The sequence below is a fragment of the Leptonychotes weddellii genome, chromosome 13 (assembly GCF_054177405.1).
Source record: "Leptonychotes weddellii isolate Sample4059 chromosome 13, ASM5417740v2, whole genome shotgun sequence".
NCBI lineage: Eukaryota > Metazoa > Chordata > Mammalia > Carnivora > Phocidae > Leptonychotes > Leptonychotes weddellii.
The window spans coordinates 44,854,693-44,874,802 of NC_138381.1; the positions used below are offsets into that span (position 1 = coordinate 44,854,693).

The following is a 20,110-nucleotide window of genomic DNA, read 5'->3' on the forward strand; positions in this document are numbered from 1 at the left end:
ATTGGGATTTCTGATTTGTGATATTCCGGCAGCAGGTTTTGGGAAGAGGTATCTCCATACGTATGGTGAAACCCCAGTGCTTCGTGTAGCCAAATATGTTATTGTGTTGCTGTCACCAGAACAGATGCCCATGAATCACTCAAGAGAATAACGGGGTCCCACATATTTTTAAAAGGATCCAACTGAGCTCAGTTTTGTCAAAAGGAGTCAGCAAAAATAGAGCAAGTGTGGCTCCTTGTCCCTTAAAATCATCAACTAGCTGACAGGGTCCGAGATACATCGACAGAGTATACGATTCATCTGAGCTTTGGACAAGAAGTTGGGTTAAGAAAAGTAAAAAGTAACACCGAGCTGTTGGGAAATCGCCTTGCAGGGGGCTGAATTTCCTCCCGGGTCAAAAGAAGCGGGCAGGCAAATGACCTCGAAGGCCTCTTCAGTTCAAGAATTCGCGGGCTGCCAGCAGGATTTTCCCTACTTGGCCTTTTTCCCAGCAATAAAGTGATTAGAAGATTAGGAGGGGAGAAGGGCGAGTGAAATGAGAGTTCAGCGTGTTTTGGAGAAAATGGTTCGCTTTACCCAGTATCTTGTCCTCACACCGAGCCCAGCATCGCTCACAGGAGTTGCTTTGAGGACACAGAAGCAAGGTCAGCACGAGTCACCCTGTGTGTGAGTCTGTAGCATTTTAACCAACTGGTAACTATTTTCCCTTCTCCATCAATATCTAAGTTACTAAGAAAATAATTTCTTTGACTAAAAAATAATCATAGGTATCTCTCACACTGTTGTGGGATTAAACGAGATACTAACAATTGCTAAACCCATAATAGGGCGATTGGCTATAGGAAACAATAGATGTTGCTTAGCTATTGGTCACATTGGTGACAGCTCCCTTTTGTATATTCTTTTTAATTTATGAAGCAATTTCACTTAACCGAATCTTTCAACACATACTTAATGAATGCCTACTATGATGTGCCAGACACTTTTATGAACACTGAGAATCCAGAAGTGACCAGGAGGGTCAAAGGCCCTACCCTCAGAATTTATGTTCTGGTTGGGGGAGAAAAATAGTAAACAAGAAAATATGATAGGGTGAAGGGACCAGAGTAAGTAGGGATGGGGGTCTGTTATATGATACAGAGTCATCTAGAAAGGCCTCTCTAGTAAGGAGACATTTGAACAGATGCCTAAAAGAAGTGGGGGGTGAGCTCTGTGAATATTCATGAGAAGGGCATTCTAGAGGGAGGGAACAGCAAATGCTAAGGCCCTGGGGTAGAAAGGTGTTTGAAACTTTCAACAAAGAGAAAGGAGTCCCATGTGCTGCCGCCAGGGGGCGGGGTGGGGTTAGTGATGAGAGGGAGGATGCATTTGGCCCATAGCATGGAAGGATTCCGTTGTTGGTTTTTGGTCTGAGTGAGGTGCAAAGCTTTTGGAGGGTCCTGAGCCCTGAGACATTAAAAAGATCACTCTAGTGGTAATGTGAAGAATAGGCTGAAATGGGGCAGCAGTAGAGGTCAGACAGATAAAACTTGTCAGAATCCGACAGGAGGGCGTGGCTTTGCCCAGGTTAGCAGTAGACGCAGGAAGAAGCAGTCAGATTCAATCTTCAAGGTATAGCCAACAGGATTTGCTGACAGGTTGGAGTTAAGGAAGGAGAAAGGGAAAGAAATCAATCAAGGATGACTGACACTGAGCTTTTGGATCTGGCAACGGGAAAGGGAGAGTTGCCTTGTATCGACATGGGAAAGACAATTACTCAAACCTCCCCTGTCAGGCAGGTATCATGAATATGCCCATTTTACAGATGAGGAAGATGAGACACTGAGAGATTACTCAGATAAACGGATCCTCATTGACTTAAGACATAGATAAGGACCCAGCAAATGGCAAAGCCTCATAAGCTCAGATCTTAAATTAAATTAGTAAAGTAAAAAATTTTAAGTTTCCTAAAAATCAGATAATACTCCTTTATTTCTGAAAATTACCCACTGGAGTTGGATGCCCACCCTGTGCCAGGAGGGGAGATAAGTTCCTGGAAGTCTTGGCATTTCCAGTTCTCTGGACAAGACTACTCTTCAGTCATAGAAAAGGACTAAACAGAACTCCTTCCTAAAAGTACCAAACCTGCTACTGGGTCCCCATACAAGTCCCATCATTAGGATAAGAGAGAAGAAACTTTAGTAGCTGTGGAGCTATGGGTAGGGCCAAATTTAGACAATGCAGGGGTTTGTCTGGACAAGGACATCTACAGGGACAGGATTTTTTTTTTTTTTAATTGAAGTATAGTTGATGTACAATATTATATCACTTTCAGGTGTACAACATAGTGATTCAATATTTATATACATTAAAAAATCACCGTGAGGGGCGCCTGGGTGGCTCAGTCAGTTAGGCGTTTGCCTTCGGCTCAGGTCATGGTCCCAGGGTCCTGGGATCAAGTCCCACGTCGGGCTCCCTGCTCAGCAGGGAGTCTGCTTCTCCCTCTCCCTCTGCTGTTCCCCCTGCTTGTGCTGTCTCTCACACTATCTCTCTCTCCCTATGTCAGATAAATGGATAAAATCTTAAAAAAAACCACTATGATAAGTCTAGTTACCATGTGTCACCATACAAAGTTATTACAGTGTTATTGACTATATATTCCCTATGCTGTAGTTTTCATCCCCTTGATGTATTTATTTTATAACTGGAAGTTTGTACCTCTTAATCCCCTTCGCTTATTTTGCCCATTCCCCTTACTCCTCTCTCCTCTGGCAACCACCAGTTTGTTCTCTGTATTTTTGAGTCTATTTCTGTTTTGTTTTGTTTGTTCATTTGTTTTGTTTTTGAGATTCTACATATAAGTGAAATCATATGGTATTTATCTTTCTCTTATTTCACTTAGCATAATACCCCCTAGTTTCATCCATGTTGTCACAAATGGCAAGATTTCATTGTCTTTTATGGCTGAGTAATATTCCATTTTATATATATAAAGCACATCTTCTTTATCCATTTATCTGTCAGTGGACACTTGGGTTGCTTCCATAACTTGGCTATTGTAAATAATGCAGCAATGGACATGGGGGTGAGTATCTTTTCGATTTTCATTTTCTTCCAATAAATACCCCAAGGGGAATTGCTGGATCCTATAGTAGGTCTATTTTTTTTTTTTAAGATTTTATTTATTGGAGAGAGAGAGAGTGGGTGCGAACGGGGTGGGGGAGGAGCAGAGGGAGAGGGAGAAGCAGATGCCCTGCTGAGCAGAGACAGCCCCCCCGGCCCCCTGCAATGCAGAGTTCGATCTCAGGACCCCGGGATCATGACCTGAGCTGAAAGCCGACACTTAACCAACTGAGACACCCAGGCGCCCCGGTAGGTCTATTTTTAATTTTTAGAGGAATCTCCACACTGTTTTCCAGAGTGGCTGCACCAATTTACGGGACAGGATTTGGGAGACAGAGAAGGGAACCTGCACAGAGAAAACGGAACTCCAACAATCACCCAGAATCCTTGCATATATAAATTCCACGGCCCCCTGATGTCATGCATTCTGTTAATGTTCTCCATTTCCAGAGGAGAGCAAGGCCGGGGCGGGGAAGGGGGCGGGGAGGGGACTTGGCTAAGGGCTCCCACAGCCTGTGAGGGCAGGGCCAGCACTGAAACCAGGTCAGAGGGAGACTCGAGTCTGCTTTTCCTACTTTCTACATTGCCTCCCAGGACAGAAACAGGACAAGTGAAGGTCAGAAGTGCCAGCATGTAGCATGCCCACCCGCAATTACGGGATTCCGAGTTGGTTCTGGGCCCCAGTGCCCTCAAACCTGGATACCTCACAAAGTAAGACATTGGGGGTGGGAGTGGGGGGTCGGTAGCTCGATTTGGACTACCATCTTGTCAAAAGTCAAAATATCTAACCAGTTTACTGGAGAAGAAAAGTTGCTTCAAATATTGAGCTGCAGAGTATCTATAAGAGCCCATTAGCAAAGTTGAGGGAGGGGGACTCCATTTGAATTTCTTCAAAAGATAACTCTACCTTCTCCACCCAGTTAGGGAGTCTCCAGGCCAGCTCAGAGGAAGCTGCCAAGAGGTTTGGTCCTCAGAGAGGAGACAGAACCGCATCAATCAAATAAGTATTTATTCAGTGCTGACGTGCCCAGAACTGTGATAGGCCAACAAGAAACCCTGGTCCCTGTCACCAATTTGTTTATAATCTAGCTAAACAGAGATGGACTCACATAAAATGCTTCGTAAGCAAGCCACTCAGATTTAACTGAAGGCCAGTCCAGAATGGGCACTTAACAAGTATTTGTTGCGGGAATTGTTTGTTAAAACGTGTAGGAGTTCGGAGAGAGGAGAGATCCCTGGGCCTCGGGGCTGCTGGGAAGGCTTCGTGGCTCAGGTCGGAATGTGCGATGTGTGCTGGACAGAGAAGGTTTTAAGCCAAGGGAAAAGTATGAACAAAGCTTTTACCACTACCGAGTCTTGGGAAAAGTGGGTAATTGACACGAGAAGACTGTATAATCTCAGGTCTCAGTTGCACACTCACTTCTGTTGTGCTGTGGACGTCCCCGGATCTTTCTTACTGATACAAAGACCCAGGCTCCCGGCCCCCCGCAAACGCACTTGGTCCGAAGCAGAGACTGCAATATAGGAAGTGCGGAGAAGTCCTGGGACTTGTCTGCCTACCACTGGAGAGGTGCTGTCACCAAGCGAACGTGGTCTTGCCGGCAGCAGGGTGCAATCGTTTCTCTGCTGTGTGTTTCGAGAGCTCGGCAAGGCTGGGCCGTGGCTGAGCTTTCTAAGGATGTGTATAGAGGGATATACCCTAAAACCAAAGAAGCTTAAGCTGCGGGGCTCTCACTACACAGGCCGGGTCCAACGCCTGGGAAGGGTCCCAACAGTGTGATCATTCAGTCACGTTGTTTCTAAAATGGGCAAAAATGATATATTTTCACTGCAACCTGGTAAGACAACTTTCTGTTTCCATTTCCACTTTTCTTTCACTTCTCTGTGTCAGGTGGCCATGCAGTAGCCACTGCATTTTTGAGATGAGGCAGATGAGGATACATTAAAGATACATTTATTTGGCATTGAGCTGGATACACTGATGTGGCTTGCAGTAACCCATGTTATTGCAAAGCCATCCTGGCGTAGTCATGGCTTCTAGGAACATTGCCATCTCTCTTGGTCCTGGTGTTGTGATGCAAAGGAGCAAGGCCAAAGAGGGTACCACAGTATGCTCGCGTCCTGAAATGCGTGGGGTATGCGGAGAAAATGGCTTGAGATGGATGTAGCCAGAAGCTGGCTTGTGACAAATTCCTCCAATCGTCACACACGTCAATGGAAAACCAAAGAATCGGTTCTCATTCACACCTCGTCAAAATGGACGTTCTCTCCTGTCAAGATGTGAGGGGAGAACATTAGATACGTCAGCCAGTTCCTTCATGAAAATATGCTTTTTTTCCCCTAGATCTGGAGATGTTTGTAGTCTTTTTTTCTAATTATGATTTGCTGTGATTTATTTTCTCATTCTAAATAAAAATTTACTTTCATGTCTACCTTTTTATGTATGACTCTTATTGTTTTTCTAAAGAAGGTATCCTAAATTATGTAAGTTCCAAGACCCCATAAGATCTTGAGCCACCTAATTCAATGTCTGTATTAGCTTATCCACCTGAAAATTCCTCTTGCAGAACCACAGAAGACACGAATGTCTGTGTCTCCGGCAGAGAGGCAGGATGGTACAGAGGCTACAGGCAGAGATGCAGGCCAGACCACCGGGGCTCAAATGCCACATAAAGCATAAACCACAGTGCCGTAGAAGGTACTCCGTAAGTGTTAAACATATTATTATTGCTTTAGACATGTCATCTCTTGTTCTAAAATACTTATTCAGATACTAGAATTACAAGATATAGAATTTTAAGAAATAACTTGTAATCATATTTTATAATTAGTATGTAATAATATTTTAGCAATTAAAAAAAAGATTTTATTTATTAGAGAGAGAGCACAAGCCGGTGGGGAGTAGCAGAGGAAGAGGGAGAAGCAGACTCCTCGCTGAGCAGGGAGCCCGACTGGGGGCTCGATCCCGGGACTGCGGGATCATGACCTGAGCGGAAGGCAGACACTTCATTGACTGAGCCACCCGGGCGCCCCAATATTTCAGCAATTTTTAACAAAAACATCACTTTAAAAGTAGAGAATGAATTGAGCCTTTGTGCTCACTGCATTTGTTTCACACCACATGGTAGCGTGAGGATAGAGTTCAGGTGTCAGGTGAACTCAGCAAGACAGAGAAGAGCCTATGTGAAGGTCAGAGGTCCCTTCAAAAATGGACGGATCCTTACTGCCCCACTGGTAAGCCGGGGAGTGGCCAACGGCTGGACCGGGTCTTCATTTCACCAAGAGGATTTTACTGACCTCTTGTGGGAGAGAGAGGTTGGTGCACCCAGTGGAGATCCCAGTTTGGGGAACTAGTTTTCCTGCAGTTCTTTCAGGTAACAATTCAAGGAGCAGAAAGGTGAAGTATGTTACTAACTGCCCAGGTTCGTCCCATTCAACTTGAAATTCTCACTTCCAGTTATTTCTCACATCAGTTTTCTTTCTGGCACCCTTCAGAGCTTTCATCAAAGGCAGGAGGTGTCACTGTCAGAAATATGGCCTTTGGTTGTTTAAAAAAAGGAAGGAAGGTAGGAAGAAAGGAAGGAAGGGAGGGAGGGAGGGAGGACAGATAAGAAAAAGAAAACCAGTTTTGAATCCTAACACAGCTACTCCCTAAATGAAAGACGGTGAGCAATTTTTTAAATTTCTCTGAGCTCCCCATCCTCATAGGCAAAATGAAACTCATTAGTGCTAGTGATTGAATCAGCTGTGCAGGGCACACAGTAAACGATAAATGTTCATGCTGCTATCATTAAACATAACGATGTCATGTTTACTCATTATCCTGATGCTTGTAGACAGTTCCTTTACGCTCCTGCATAGAACGTATTTTTAAAAAGAGAAAACAGAATTTTCTCTTCAATGAACAATTCTCTTAGTTGAAGTCAGGTTTGACACGGTCTCTGACAATACACACAGATAAAAAACACTTTCTGTCCAGGATGCTTTGTTTCCCTTGTGCAAGCAAAATTCCACAGGAGGGAGGGGGTTGGAGGGGCACAGAGAACACCACCTTCCCTCCCCAGTGGAGCCAGCAGGACAGTCCTGGGCTCTGGTGTGTGTCTTCATTTATCTTCCCATAGGAAATGCCTAAGATCCCACTCAGAAGTAAATGCTCTTTGCTGTAACTGGAAGGAAACAATCCTTATTTTCCCAACCTGCACTTTGAGGTTCCTAATGTTTTAGAGTAAGACGCCCTCAGCATTCTTCGGAGGACGGGTTCTTCCAATCATGGAAGTAGTAAGATGGAGAGAAGGGGCTTTGAATGAGCACATAAGCTGACTTGCTTTTGCCCCACAGAAGGTACCAGGGGTTGGGCAATACCTCTTCACTCTTCTTTCCCTTTCTTCCCAGAGGAGGGAAGATGGGGGCTGAAGGATAACAGGCACAATTAAGCTGGAGAGACTGGGTTAGAGGGAACCAACCAGCCTGGCTCAGAATAACTTGGCCAGACTCCTGGAATGATTCTCACACCTTTCCAGGCAACCTTGACCTTCCAACTCATCAAGCAGGGCAGCCCAGAATCATGACTAATAAAGTCACCTTGGCCACTGTCCCAAGGTGCCTAAGTTCTGGAAATGATAACCTCCCCTCCTTTTCCTTTCTTTGTGTCTCTCTGCAGAGCAATAGCAAAAAAAAAGTTCTATAAAGTATTAAAAGTCATTATTACTAAAATGTGAGAGGTTAGGTGGAGACTTCATACATAGTAGGCATATTTGTGTTTTGAAAAAAAATGGCATATCAAGGTATTCATGTGTGTATTTCCTACTATTAAGATAAAAACAATGGAGAATAAGCCATATTATTTATATGGGGAATGAAGGATTGAAGCGACAGGGATGGAAGGCAGACTTCTTTGAATATATATTGTTTTGTAGAACTCACTTTGGAACAATGTACATATATTACATAATTTAAAATAAAATTCAATAAATGAATGAAGCAATTCTAATATCCCAAAGTAAAAGTAAACCTGTATACCCAGTTGGCAGCATAACTACACATAAAGAGCTACTCCAGGAGACTTAAAGACATAGTAATTTGATTCAATATCCCCAGTGAGATATACCCTAATGATAATAACTGCAAAAAAAAATTTTAAGTGTTTTCAGAAGCCATATTGTTGGTGATAACATTGTTTTTGTACAATAAAGAAAACACATTTTTTTAATGGTTAAAAAGAGATGTAGATATAAGATCAATGAGGCTAAATAGCCAATAGACCTGAACTTGAATTGGAAGTTTCAGCCTGAACTCATGGCGTATTTTGTCTTAAAAAAGCTCCTGGAGTGCCTGTGTGGCTCAGTTGGTTGAGTGTCCGACACTTGATTTCAGCTCAGGTCATGATCTCAGGGTGGTGAGATACAGCCCCACGTTGGGCTCCACACTCAGGATGGAGTCTGCTTGAGATTCTCTCTCTCCCTCTGCACCACCCCCTACTCACTCTCTCTGAATAAATAGAATCTTAAAAAAAAAAACAAAAAAAAAGTTCCTAGCCCTTCCCATTGAAAAGGCCAAGAAACAATGCTTTTGCCAATATCACACTGCCTTGATTACTTTAGCTTTTATAATCTTTGAGTAAAGAGTGTTTGTCCTATGACTTCATTCTTCCTCAGTATAGTGTTGGCTATTCTGGGTCTTTTGCCTTTCCATGTAAGTTTCAGGATCAGTTTATAGCAAGGTTGCAAGATATAAAGTTAATATACAAACATTAATTGCTTTCTTATATACCAACTATGACAAATTGGAACTTGAAATTAAAAACAGTATCATTTACATTAGCACCAAAACCTCTGAAATCTTTGGGTATAAATATAAAAAAAATACGTACAAGAACTATATGAGGAAAACTACAAAACTCTCATGTGAGAAATAAAAAATCTAAATAAATGGAGAGATATTCTATGTTCATAAAGACTCAATATTGTTAAGATGTCAGTTCTTCCCGAAGAAGGTAGCAGGAGGGGAAGAATGAAGCGGGGGAAATCGGAGGGGTGGACAAACCATGAGAGACGATGGACTCTGAAAAACAGGCTGGGGGTTCTAGAGGGGAGAGAGGTGGGAGGATGGGTTGGCCTGGTGGTGGGTATTGAGGAGGGCACATTCTGCATGGAGCACTGGGTGTTATGCACAAACAATGAATCATGGAACACTACATCTAAAACTAATGATGTAATGTATGGGGATTAACATAAGAATAAAAAAAAAAAAAAAGATGTCAGTTCTTCCCAACTGATCTATAGATTCAATGAAGTCTCAATCAAAATTCCAGCAAGTTATTTTACAGATATCGACACTCACTTACTAGTTCCACAAGTTTTCCTGTCAATTCTTTGGAAATTTCTACATAAACAATCATATCATCTGCAAATAGTTTTGTTTTTTCCTTTCCAATCTGTATACCTTTTATTTTCTTTTCTTGTCTTATTGCATTAGCCAGGACTTTAGTCCAATGCTGACTAGGAGTGGTTTCATCATGAATAAGTTTTCCTTTATCTCATAAATGGGGATTTTGTCCAATGCCTCTTCTCATTCTACTGATATGGTCATGATTTTTTTCCTTTAGCATAATGATGTTATGGATTACATTAATTTTTGAATGTTGAACCAAACTAGTACACCTGGAATAAATCCCACTTGGTAGTGCGTATAATTATTTTTATATGTTATTGGATTCAATTTGCTAACATTTTGCTGCAAATTTTTAAATCTGTGTTCATGAGAGATATTGGCTTATAGTTTTTCTTTCTTGTAATGTCTTTGTCTGGTTTGGTAATTAATTAAGGTAATGTTGGCTTTTATTTCCTGGAAGAGAATATAGAGAGTTGGTGTAATTTCTCTCTTAAATGTTTGGTAAAATTCACCAGTGAATCCATCTGGGTCTGCTGCTTTTGGTTTTGAAAGGCTATTAAATTAATGATTCCATTTCTTTAATATAGATACAGGTGTATTCAGATTATTTCTCCGTGTGTGTGTGTTGGTATATTTCATCTTTTAAGGAATTGGTCAGTTTCATCTAAGTTATCAAGTTTGTGGGCATACAGTTGTTTACTGTTCTTTTAATGTCCATGGGATCTGTAGTGATGGCACATCTCTCGTTCCTAATTTTAGTAATTTGAGTCCTCTTTTTTTTTTTAGATAACCTGGTTAGAGGTTATCAATTTTATTGATCTTTTCAAAGAATCAGTTTTTTGTTTCCTTGATTTTTCTGTGTTGATTTCCTGTTCTCAATTTCACTGATTTTTGCTGTTTTATTTCTTTTCTTCTGGTTACTTTGGATTTAATTTACTCTTCTTTTTCTAGTTTCCTAAGGTGGAAGCTTAAATTAACCATTTTATATCTCTTTTCCTAATGTATCTACTCAATGTTATAAATTGCCTTCTAAGAGCTTTCACTGCATCCCACAAATTTTGTCCAGTTGTATTTTCAAAACATTTTTATTTCTCGAGACTTTGACCCATGTTATTTGGAAGTGTGTTGTTTAATCTCCAAGAACTTTGAGATTTTTCTGACTAGCTTTCTGCCAGATTTCTGGCCTTCAGAACTATAAGATCATAAGTTTCCATTGTTTTAAGCCATTATATTCATGGTAATTTTTATAGCGGCAAGAGGAAACCACTACAATACTCTTGTGCTATACATACATACGCTCTTAGTATTTTGAACCTCAGTCTTTCTTCAGAATGGTTTGGCCGTGGTTAGGGCTCTTTGATTTGGTTGCTTCCCTATTACCCTATTAAATAAGGGTATCACCTTTAAAAGCCTTCTCCAATCTGTATGTCAATGTTCCACTCAAGATATTAATTGGTGCCTGGGTGGCTCAGTTGGTTAAGCGACTGCCTTCAGCTCGGGTCATGATCCTGGAGTCCTGGGATCAAGTCCCACATTGGGCTCCCTGCTCAGCGGGGAGTCTGCTTCTCCCTCTGACCCTCCCCCCTCTCATGTGCTCTCTCTCTCTCTCATTCTCACTCTCTCAAATAAATAAAACTCTTTAAAAAAAAAGAATTTAAAAAATCATAAAAGATATTTGTTAAAAAAAAATTGGTGCTCTATAGAAAGGAATAAGAGAGACAGGAAGGGAGGGTCATACTCTTAATTATATGAAAAGTAAAGAATATTTGACTTGAAAATCAGCCTTTCAGAAGGCTGCCGTATTTCAGAAGGCTGCCGTATTTGAGAATGCAAGGACCTGATGTGAAGAGGAACCTAAAGCATGAACACATTACATTTGATTAGAGCATGAGTGCAAAGGCAGCATTACCTAACAGTCTCACTGATATGTCATCAACTCAGTGATCAATGGGCTCTGTTCCAGATCTTGTCTTACCCTTTCATATTATGCTTTTAAGGTTTTTTTCTGTTTGTTTAACAAAATGAGTTTATCAACTGGTTTTGTTTTTAAAGGAAAAAAAAAACTGTTTGCCAAATGATCATTCTTCAGCAATTACCTGAAATAATTTTTGGTGTTCTACTTTAATTCATGCCTTCATTCTATCCTATAAACTATCACTACTCTGTAATGCACCATTTAAAAGTTTTCCCTGTCAGTAAGTTTGGGAAATGCTACACTCTAAGACTAACAAATAATTTGAACTTCTGTGAAGGATGAATAACTGTCAATGATAAAAAATATAAATCAGATTTTCTATAATGTCTTTATTTTAAAAACCTATACAATTTCAATTTAATAAAAAATATTGCCATGAAATATCTAATTTTACAGCAACAGAAATACAGTTAGTTAGAGGTTATCCAAAAATAAATTCACAATTTTAAAGTTGGAATACACATGTTTTTTTCAAATAAACAATTAAAAGATTTTGTTTCAGATGGTTTTCCTCTTAAACATTCCAGATACACATACTGAATCTTTTGAACTAGAACCAGACAACCTCTCAATAATGACAAATAACTGCTTCTATTAACTTGAGAAATAAAATAACTCCAAACCATTCAATTACTGATTTAGTCACAAAACACTAAAAAAGCCAAATAAATCATTGCTTTAAAATGTCTATCTTTTGAAAATGAAATCTACATCTGAATTATGAAGAGGAATAAACGTTTTATAGAAAAAGTTGTGTCTTCCTGACTGGTTGACTGATTTTCTATCAAATTTATCCTATTCAAACTACTTTCACAATATCCTGAAAGAGTGTGAGGTGTTAAAATATGAAAAGCTTCTTTGGCCCTTTAGATAGAGGTACCTTAAATGTAAACAATTGTAATGACAGCCTTCTAGATGTGGGCACCCATGTCCTATACTGAGCTGGAGATGTATGTAACTTGTTTCTCAAAGACATGATAATTTCCTTTCCAATAATAGATTTGATATATTGAGATATGTTTTCAAATACCTTAAAAATCAAAATTCATATAAAGAATACTTTCAAAAGATCAGAGAAAAGCATTATATAATATTACATTGTAAGTTTAATTAATGGTAAATGTTTGCATTTATTTTTAAAAGCTTAGCTCTTGCTAAGTGTTTTTTTAACAAAAGCTAATAAGTAAGAATCATTTGCCATACAGAAACTATATTCACGAGCAAGACTTTTAATCAAGTGGGAGCTAAAAAAACACTGGAAAAAATACAAAGCAAAACAGTGCTATGCGTCAATTAAACTGCTTTCTATCACACTGAATATATTGTATTTAGAATGACAAGACTACTGAAATTAACAGAAAAACAATTTTGTGGATTCAGGCTAAGTAAGGCTAGCATTAAGAACATGCAATCCATGATTTCCTTTAAGAAATGTTTTTAAACCGAAACACTTGAACAAAAAGTCTTTTTTTCATGAGGGGAAGACAATCTGTGTTTACCAAACAGATCCTCCTTTCATATTAAAATAGCAAACTGTATGAACCCTAGCTCTTCTTCCCAGATGCTACTTATACATGACTTTGTATAATGACTTATAGAATTACTTTTCTGGTAACAGTGTCATGGCCGTAAATAATCAGTTTTTTAAAAACAAATATCAAGTGCAAATCTAGAAAACTTCCTTTAAAGAATTACCCAAACCCAGCACACATGCAGTATTGCTATTACACAAGCTGAGCAATACGCCTTATAAACGTGTGTGTGATGATACACTCACACTAAAGACAGCCTTCTATAAAGTCTTAGTAGTGTTGCCAAGTTAATAATTCTTCCAAGGCACTGAAAAATTATGTAGATGGACTTTCCAAAATATAATTAACAATTGCTTAAACTGTTACAAAGCCCTGAGTCAGAACTTTCAATAGCTTCCTGAAATTATAGATTTTAGACAAAACGGCATATTTGTTTATTTTATAGAAAATTACAAGACCATTTTGCATTTGGGAGGAAAGAAGTCACATTTATGAAACAAGTCATGTAGACTGTACAGGAAAAGTAAAACACTCAGCAATATTATCTTTCTTACACATTTTGTACATGTCAGTCACCACGTGTCGTTCTGGATTTACGCACCAAATTGATGTGGCAAGTCACCCTTCCTGTACCTACTGCTTAAATCCTCAACAACGTAAAAATTTCAATTTGAACCTCGGGTTCCCATCTCTTCCTTAGTCACAAAAAAGAATAAAAGCTGGAAAAGTTAATACTCTGACAGAAAAGGAGGTAGAAAATGCCAATGTAGCAACCTACAATTTTAATTCATCAGCTCCACTAACTCGTTCATATTTTCATACTCTAGTTTCATCCTCTAATAACCATTTATGAGTAAACTGAGTCTCAATCTAAAGGATTTTCCCCCTCGCTACAGCAAAGCAATGTACACATGAGACAGCATTAAATAGTTTTTCCTCAAATTTAATGTTTTAAAGAAGTACAACTGTGATTATTAATACTGCTATAGTTTCATATATATATATAAAACTTATATATATATATAAGTTTGGAACTTACATATATATAAGTTCCAAGGCTATCATATGATTATCAAGTAATATCAGTAAGCATTCCTATCATAATATTCAAGCAAATAAAATTAGGTTGCGTTTTTGAGAGAAAAAAAATATTTTGAGACCGTTACAAGGAGACTTAAAGACAACTAACATTTTTGACAAGGCACACATAGTCTGTGAAAATCTATCACCTTCCCCATTCACTACAAATTCAAAGCTAACCTAATTCTAATGTTGAAAATGTGCCCCCCCACCCCGGGCTCCAAATGAAGTAACAAACCCTTCCAATTAACAGACAATTAATCCCAACCCAATTATGATTTATAACAGCTGGGATGAAGGGAAGAAATTCTGTCATCCCCCAAATCTTAGGAACTTAATGTTGGCCACGACTTTGAATCTTGCAGACACAAACTATTAAGAAAATTCAGGTTGTTTCTTGATTTATATTTAATCAAAACTGTTCCACTGGGGGGAGAAAGGGAGTTGTTCAATGTGTATAATAGAGTTTCAGTTCTGCAAGGCAAGAAAGTTCTGGATAGCCATTTAATAACGTTAATATACTTAGCACTAATGACCTGTACACGTAAAGATGGTAAATTTCATGTTAAGTGTTTTTACAATAAAAAAATGCAAAAAAAAATTCTATTCCAAAAATTCAGTTTTTACACAAATTTTTACTGTATCATTTTAGAGACTCTGACAGGATAGGTGCTTTTCCTTTGGACTTTTTTTAAAGCCAGATGTATTAAACCGTATAGTTTACAAAGCAATTGTCAATTAAACGACACTAAAACTGGTTGAAGGGTTTTTATCATTCAATCAAGTATACTCTTTCTGCTTACTGCTTTGATGAAATCTACATGATTTTTTTAAACCTTTTTCTCTAAATTCAAACACTGACTTTTCTTTCTTACTTGTTGCAACTGCTTACTGTTTCCCTATCCTACCACATCACTAAGTCTCTTAGTTCATAAGCGTAACTAATTCCCAGTCAAAAAGGAATTCATAATAAACAAGAACATGACCCAGCAAGTTTTGAAATTTGAATTGGACAAATCCTAAGCAGCATGCATTTCAATATGCTAAAATGCTCTTACAGGCTAAAGCCATCAAAGATACAAATTTAAGAACGCTATTTTCAACATCATCAATTAATTTTATGTCTCAGTAACTAGCTGGTCAATTTGCAATGTTTAAAATTACAAACATCTTGTCCAATTATGATTTGGCCAGCTAAATTAAACATTTGTCTAATATACTATTCCTACACTAATACAAAATGATCTCTTGAAAAGCCTTCTGGCTCCCAACAAAATTAAATACATACATAGTATAAGCAGTAAGAATGTTAAATTATGTGAACCAAAACGAGTAGAATAGCACCATCTGGTAAGTTCTGTGTGTTTCCGGCAACAAAGCTTAGTCTTAGAGAAGAAAATGTGGTAGGAGTAAGGGGGTACAGAGAGGGAATCCAAATGACAACTCTTCTGAAACATTAGGAAGAAATGTTATTAGTACCTTTGGATCCCTTCTTGACTACAGATTTCTTCAAATGCAACTGCTGCATGATAGATTCTGTGTGTGCTAAGATGCTGACCACTTTTTTCAATGTTGTGTATCTAGCCCCTGAGGCCCAATAAATTTTTGAATGTCTGTCTGTTATGTTTTTTTTAATGATTCTAGGAAAACTAAAAGCTCTTCTGAGGCACATGATGATGAGCTGATGAGAAGGAAACATATCTAACTGGGAAAGTGCTGCTGAGAGACATTAAGAGGTAGCAATTTCACAGAATTAGAAGGAAGTCACTTAAACAACTCAGTTCTTAATCTTACTCTTGCTCACAAACACAAAACAAATTTAAAATAATTTATCAGATGCTTGAAAACAATGAATAGAGAAACACCTTCTATTCATTAAACAGATTTCAAAGTGGTACAAATATAGAAAAACCCACAAGTATACAGCATTATAATCATAGTGACCTTAATGACTTTTTGTAACAGTTTGTTTATTGTATTTTTAATGCAGAAGAAATGAACTAGTCTGGAAAATGAAACTGCCTTTTAGGGATGTAAGTTTAAGCACTGCAAGCTCCAAAGACAAAAAGGATTTAAGTAAAGCAGAGCTCTAGACTACAGAATTCACTGGGTGGCCAAACCATGCACAAGTCAGCCAGGTGTTTCCTCCTCTCCAGCTGATCTAGTGGAAAAGAGATGGGCAGCCTATGGCATGGAAGAAAAAAAATCCTGACTTTCACTATTTTCAAATCTGAAAGAAAATAATCTATTTCTTTAAGTGAACATCATGTCAGATGTTCTCTCTATAACTTTAAAATATGGCTTAAAAAATAGCCTCAGTGGCCCTTTATTAGATAACTGAATCTATATAAATTTTCAAATTTAAAATTTATAAAAATTTTACTGTTCTAAATCCTAAGTTTTTCAGCTAAACACAGATATGGAATTACCGACACTACAAAATCAGCCAGCAAAGCTCACCACTGTTTTCACCAGGACTTGCAAAGGCAGCAGCCATTAAATTGCCAGGAATATTCTTAAATTTAGTTGTCATAACAACAACAAAAAAACCCTAAAAAAAAAAACCCCAAAAAACAAACAAAAAGAAAGAAGAACCAGAATTAAAGAAAGGAAAAGAACTACCAGATAACTACACCCTTAGGAAGAAGCTTATGGACAGTATATAGTAGACACCACTGTAAACAGCCAGTATTTTTATAACCTAGCAGCAAGGACCCCAAAACACTTATGTATATGTAGATTCATCCTAGACAGAGTAAGACTACTCATTCAAAGGAGGGAAAATTATCAGATGCTCTAGAATCAGAGTGAAAAAAACAAAAAAAAAAACTACAGGTAATTAGACATATTTCTGTAAATGTCCTGGTCACTCTTTCTAAAGTATTTATTATTAGGTTACTTACTATGTCTTGGATACTGCTGGCAATTTAAATAATATCTTCACCTGTAGGTATAAAGAGAGTGCTTTCTTTACAGCAAGCCTTAGCAACTGAAAGAAAATGGAAGTAGGGCTTATGATGAAGATAGAACCAGTATCACTGTCAGAATTAAAAAGATACGGACAAGGAAAAGATTGCTGCCTTGGGACAATGCGTTATCCTCCTCAGATTACTGGGGTACTATTCAGTACACGAGAAAAGCTACATGGAACCTCAGAAGCCCAAAAAGGGCAACATTATCTCACTGGTCAGATCAAGCCTGGATAAGTAACCACAGGGAAAACTGAGGTACACTTTTCAGATTTTTTTTTTTTTAAAGGCTGGTAAACAGAACAGTGTATAGATTAGTATATATGAAAGGCAACTGTTAATGGTCAGTTAATAGGTACTCATTTATTGGCCACTTCCCCCACTTCAGTTCCCCACTATGACTGCTTGTTTTTCCTTTTCATGTCAATCATCATGAAACTAGAAATTTGATTCAAGTTAAACAATCTTCCTTTTAAATCTAGAAATTAAGCTAAATGCAAAGTCACTGCTCTCTCATTCCATGCTTCCATTTACTCTAAGAATTCAGAATCAATCGTTTGCATAACTTTTTATCTTAAAAAGATAATCCTCTCTTCAGTATTAACTATGTAAAGCTTGTATTATAATTTTGTCATTTAACACATGTGACCTAATGGTTTGACTTGTCCCGTTCACTTGATGCATGACTATTCTGAGTACCTGTGTCAACCCACTGTGTAAAATCATGATAAACTGAAGGATAGCTGATCGTAGGAACTACATTTCTCGAGGTCTAACAAATTTATAAACAATAAGAAAAGATGCAATAAAAACAAAAATAACAGATCCTTAAAGGATTTTCCCTTAGAAGTGACAAGTAAATTACCTATGAATTACATGGATTTGATGTTTCAAATTAAAAGAAACAAAAACAAAAAACACAACTTCAAACACTGTCTTGTAGAGGTTTTTTGTTCTGGCACATTTACAGTCTAATTACACTCTAGGAAAGAAACTATGATATTACAAATTAATTCATTAGAACCTCCACCTGGCTTAACAGATTAAGATTACTAAGAGCTCATGACCAAATACTTCAGCTAAGAAAACACAGAGTTTCTTAATTAATACAAAAGAATCCTTCGTTCAATAGCCTTGCGACAAATAGGACATTCACTCATTCGGTCTCCACAGAGCTGGCACGTTCCATGGCCACAGAGGAAAATCATATTCTTCAGTCGGTCCAAACACACAGGGCACATGGTCTGGAATGTGAGATAACAGAGTAGTAAATGCTGAGACATTTTACATTTTGAAACTGTAACATGTAACAACTTTGTAACATCATTTTCTTTTGTTGTTTCAATCTTTTGTTGCTCTAAAATTAAAAAAAAAATTTTTTAATTTTAAAAATTTTGAACAGTTAAAATGTCATCCCTATAAAATAGAAATATTGGTTGTACTGTCAGGACTGTATCAAACGCACAACCTAAAATAAATACTATATAAAACAAAAAATGCAAATGCCAAAATCTAACAGGAAATGGATAAAAATAGCTGCATTCAGTCTGAGTCAGATTCCCCAACTCTGGGTACTATGCTGCTCTTGTAAGAAAACATGACAATCTATCAGGCCAATGGGAGAGGGGAAGCAGCATAGAGATGTCCCTAAAAATACACGCCACACGCTAGGATACAATCTCAGCCCTATTATCACTCCCACTTTAAAAACGAGGAAACTGAGGCTTCATGGCGCTAAACACTTCCCCACAGCAGGCCACAATGTGAACTGGGGTTCTGTGGCCCAGAGCTCTTGCTCTGAAACATGCTTCACTGGATTACTATCAATGTAGAATCCCCTTAGGTTAAAAACAATTAGCGTTAGTTACATATTAATAAATGTAACTTCATGAACTCAGAAAAATTTAGAAGTATGTTAGGTATACTTTTGTGAACACCCTCTAGGAAAGCAGATATTCATTCATTCACAAGAATACATTTTACACTTTATATTTATAAAAATATATTTTACCTTAATATATCACAATGCTTCATTCTGAATTGTATCTTTTCCCAAATTACACAGAAATGAAATAACTAAAAAAGAATGTCTAGATTAATAAACTAGGCCTAAGGCCTATATGAAAATGTAGTTACCAACTTTGACAATACCAGAGATCACTGTGGTAGGGAGGGGGAAGGAATTGTAATCTAAATTGTTAACCACAGCCTCCTGAAGAAAATTTTCACATTTATCTATCTTAAAGTTTGAGAAACAAAGTTGTAGAAAATTATATTTTTTTTATTTTAAAAAGCCAAACCAGCCTTTTAGTGCCATTAAAATAGTTTCTTTTCCCTTAAATTTTCAAGAGTTATATGCAGTCAATTAATAACTCTTATTTCCAAAAGTAAACACATCTGCACAGCCTAGGTTAAATTACTTTGAGATTAATGTATCTTAACACCACATGAAATTACATTGGGGTAAAAGAAAGACTGGAGATTTAAAATTTAAAAAGGAGGGGCACCTGGGTGGCTCAGTTGGTTAAGTGTCTGCCTTCGGCACGGGTTATGATCCCAGGGTCCTGGGATCGAGTCCCACATCGGGCTCCCTGCTCATTGGGGAGCCTGTTTCTCGCTCTGCCTGCTGCTTCCCCTGCTTGTGCTCTCTCTCTCTCTCTGACAAATAAATAAATAAAATCCTTAAAGAAATAAAATAAAATTTTAAAAGGGTTATTCAGCTACTTTGTCTTGGTAACCTTGAAGGGGTCCCTGCAAGAAATCCCATCCATCAATCCTCAGAAAATGAATTTTACTGTAACTGTTTAAATATTTTAGTGATGCAATATGGTCATGAAGATTATTTAAGGGAGAAGAAACTTCTTTGGAGTGCTAAACTTGGATAAAGGTAAAGCTGAATTTTTAAGGATACATAATAGGGCTCAAAAAGTGCCATTATTCATTTTAAGAACAATTTTAATTCACCATTAGGAGATGAAATGCTTTTCAGAGAAGATGTATTCAAAAATCAGTTTACCTTTCTAGAAGTGTCTTATAGGAAAGGAAATGAGATTCTAAGGAGC

At 38.0% G+C, this 20,110-nt stretch overlaps 1 protein-coding gene across 2 annotated transcripts in view; it reads right to left on the reverse strand.

Annotated features, from left to right (window-relative positions):
* Positions 1 to 11,776: 11,776 nt before the first annotated feature.
* MIB1 (MIB E3 ubiquitin protein ligase 1) overlaps positions 11,777 to 20,110 on the reverse strand; it is a 129,678-nt gene continuing 121,344 nt past the window's right edge. The window contains exons 21-22 of one of the 2 annotated variants that reach the window (XM_081801527.1): positions 19,556 to 19,702; positions 18,112 to 18,292 (exon numbers count right to left, since the gene is read on the reverse strand). In XM_081801527.1, the coding sequence (XP_081657653.1) occupies positions 19,565 to 19,702 (138 nt within the window). In that variant the 3' untranslated portion in view covers positions 18,112 to 18,292; positions 19,556 to 19,564. Of the gene's footprint in view, positions 18,293 to 19,555; positions 19,703 to 20,110 lie in introns of both variants that reach the window. The other variant, XM_081801526.1, reaches the window with a different exon arrangement.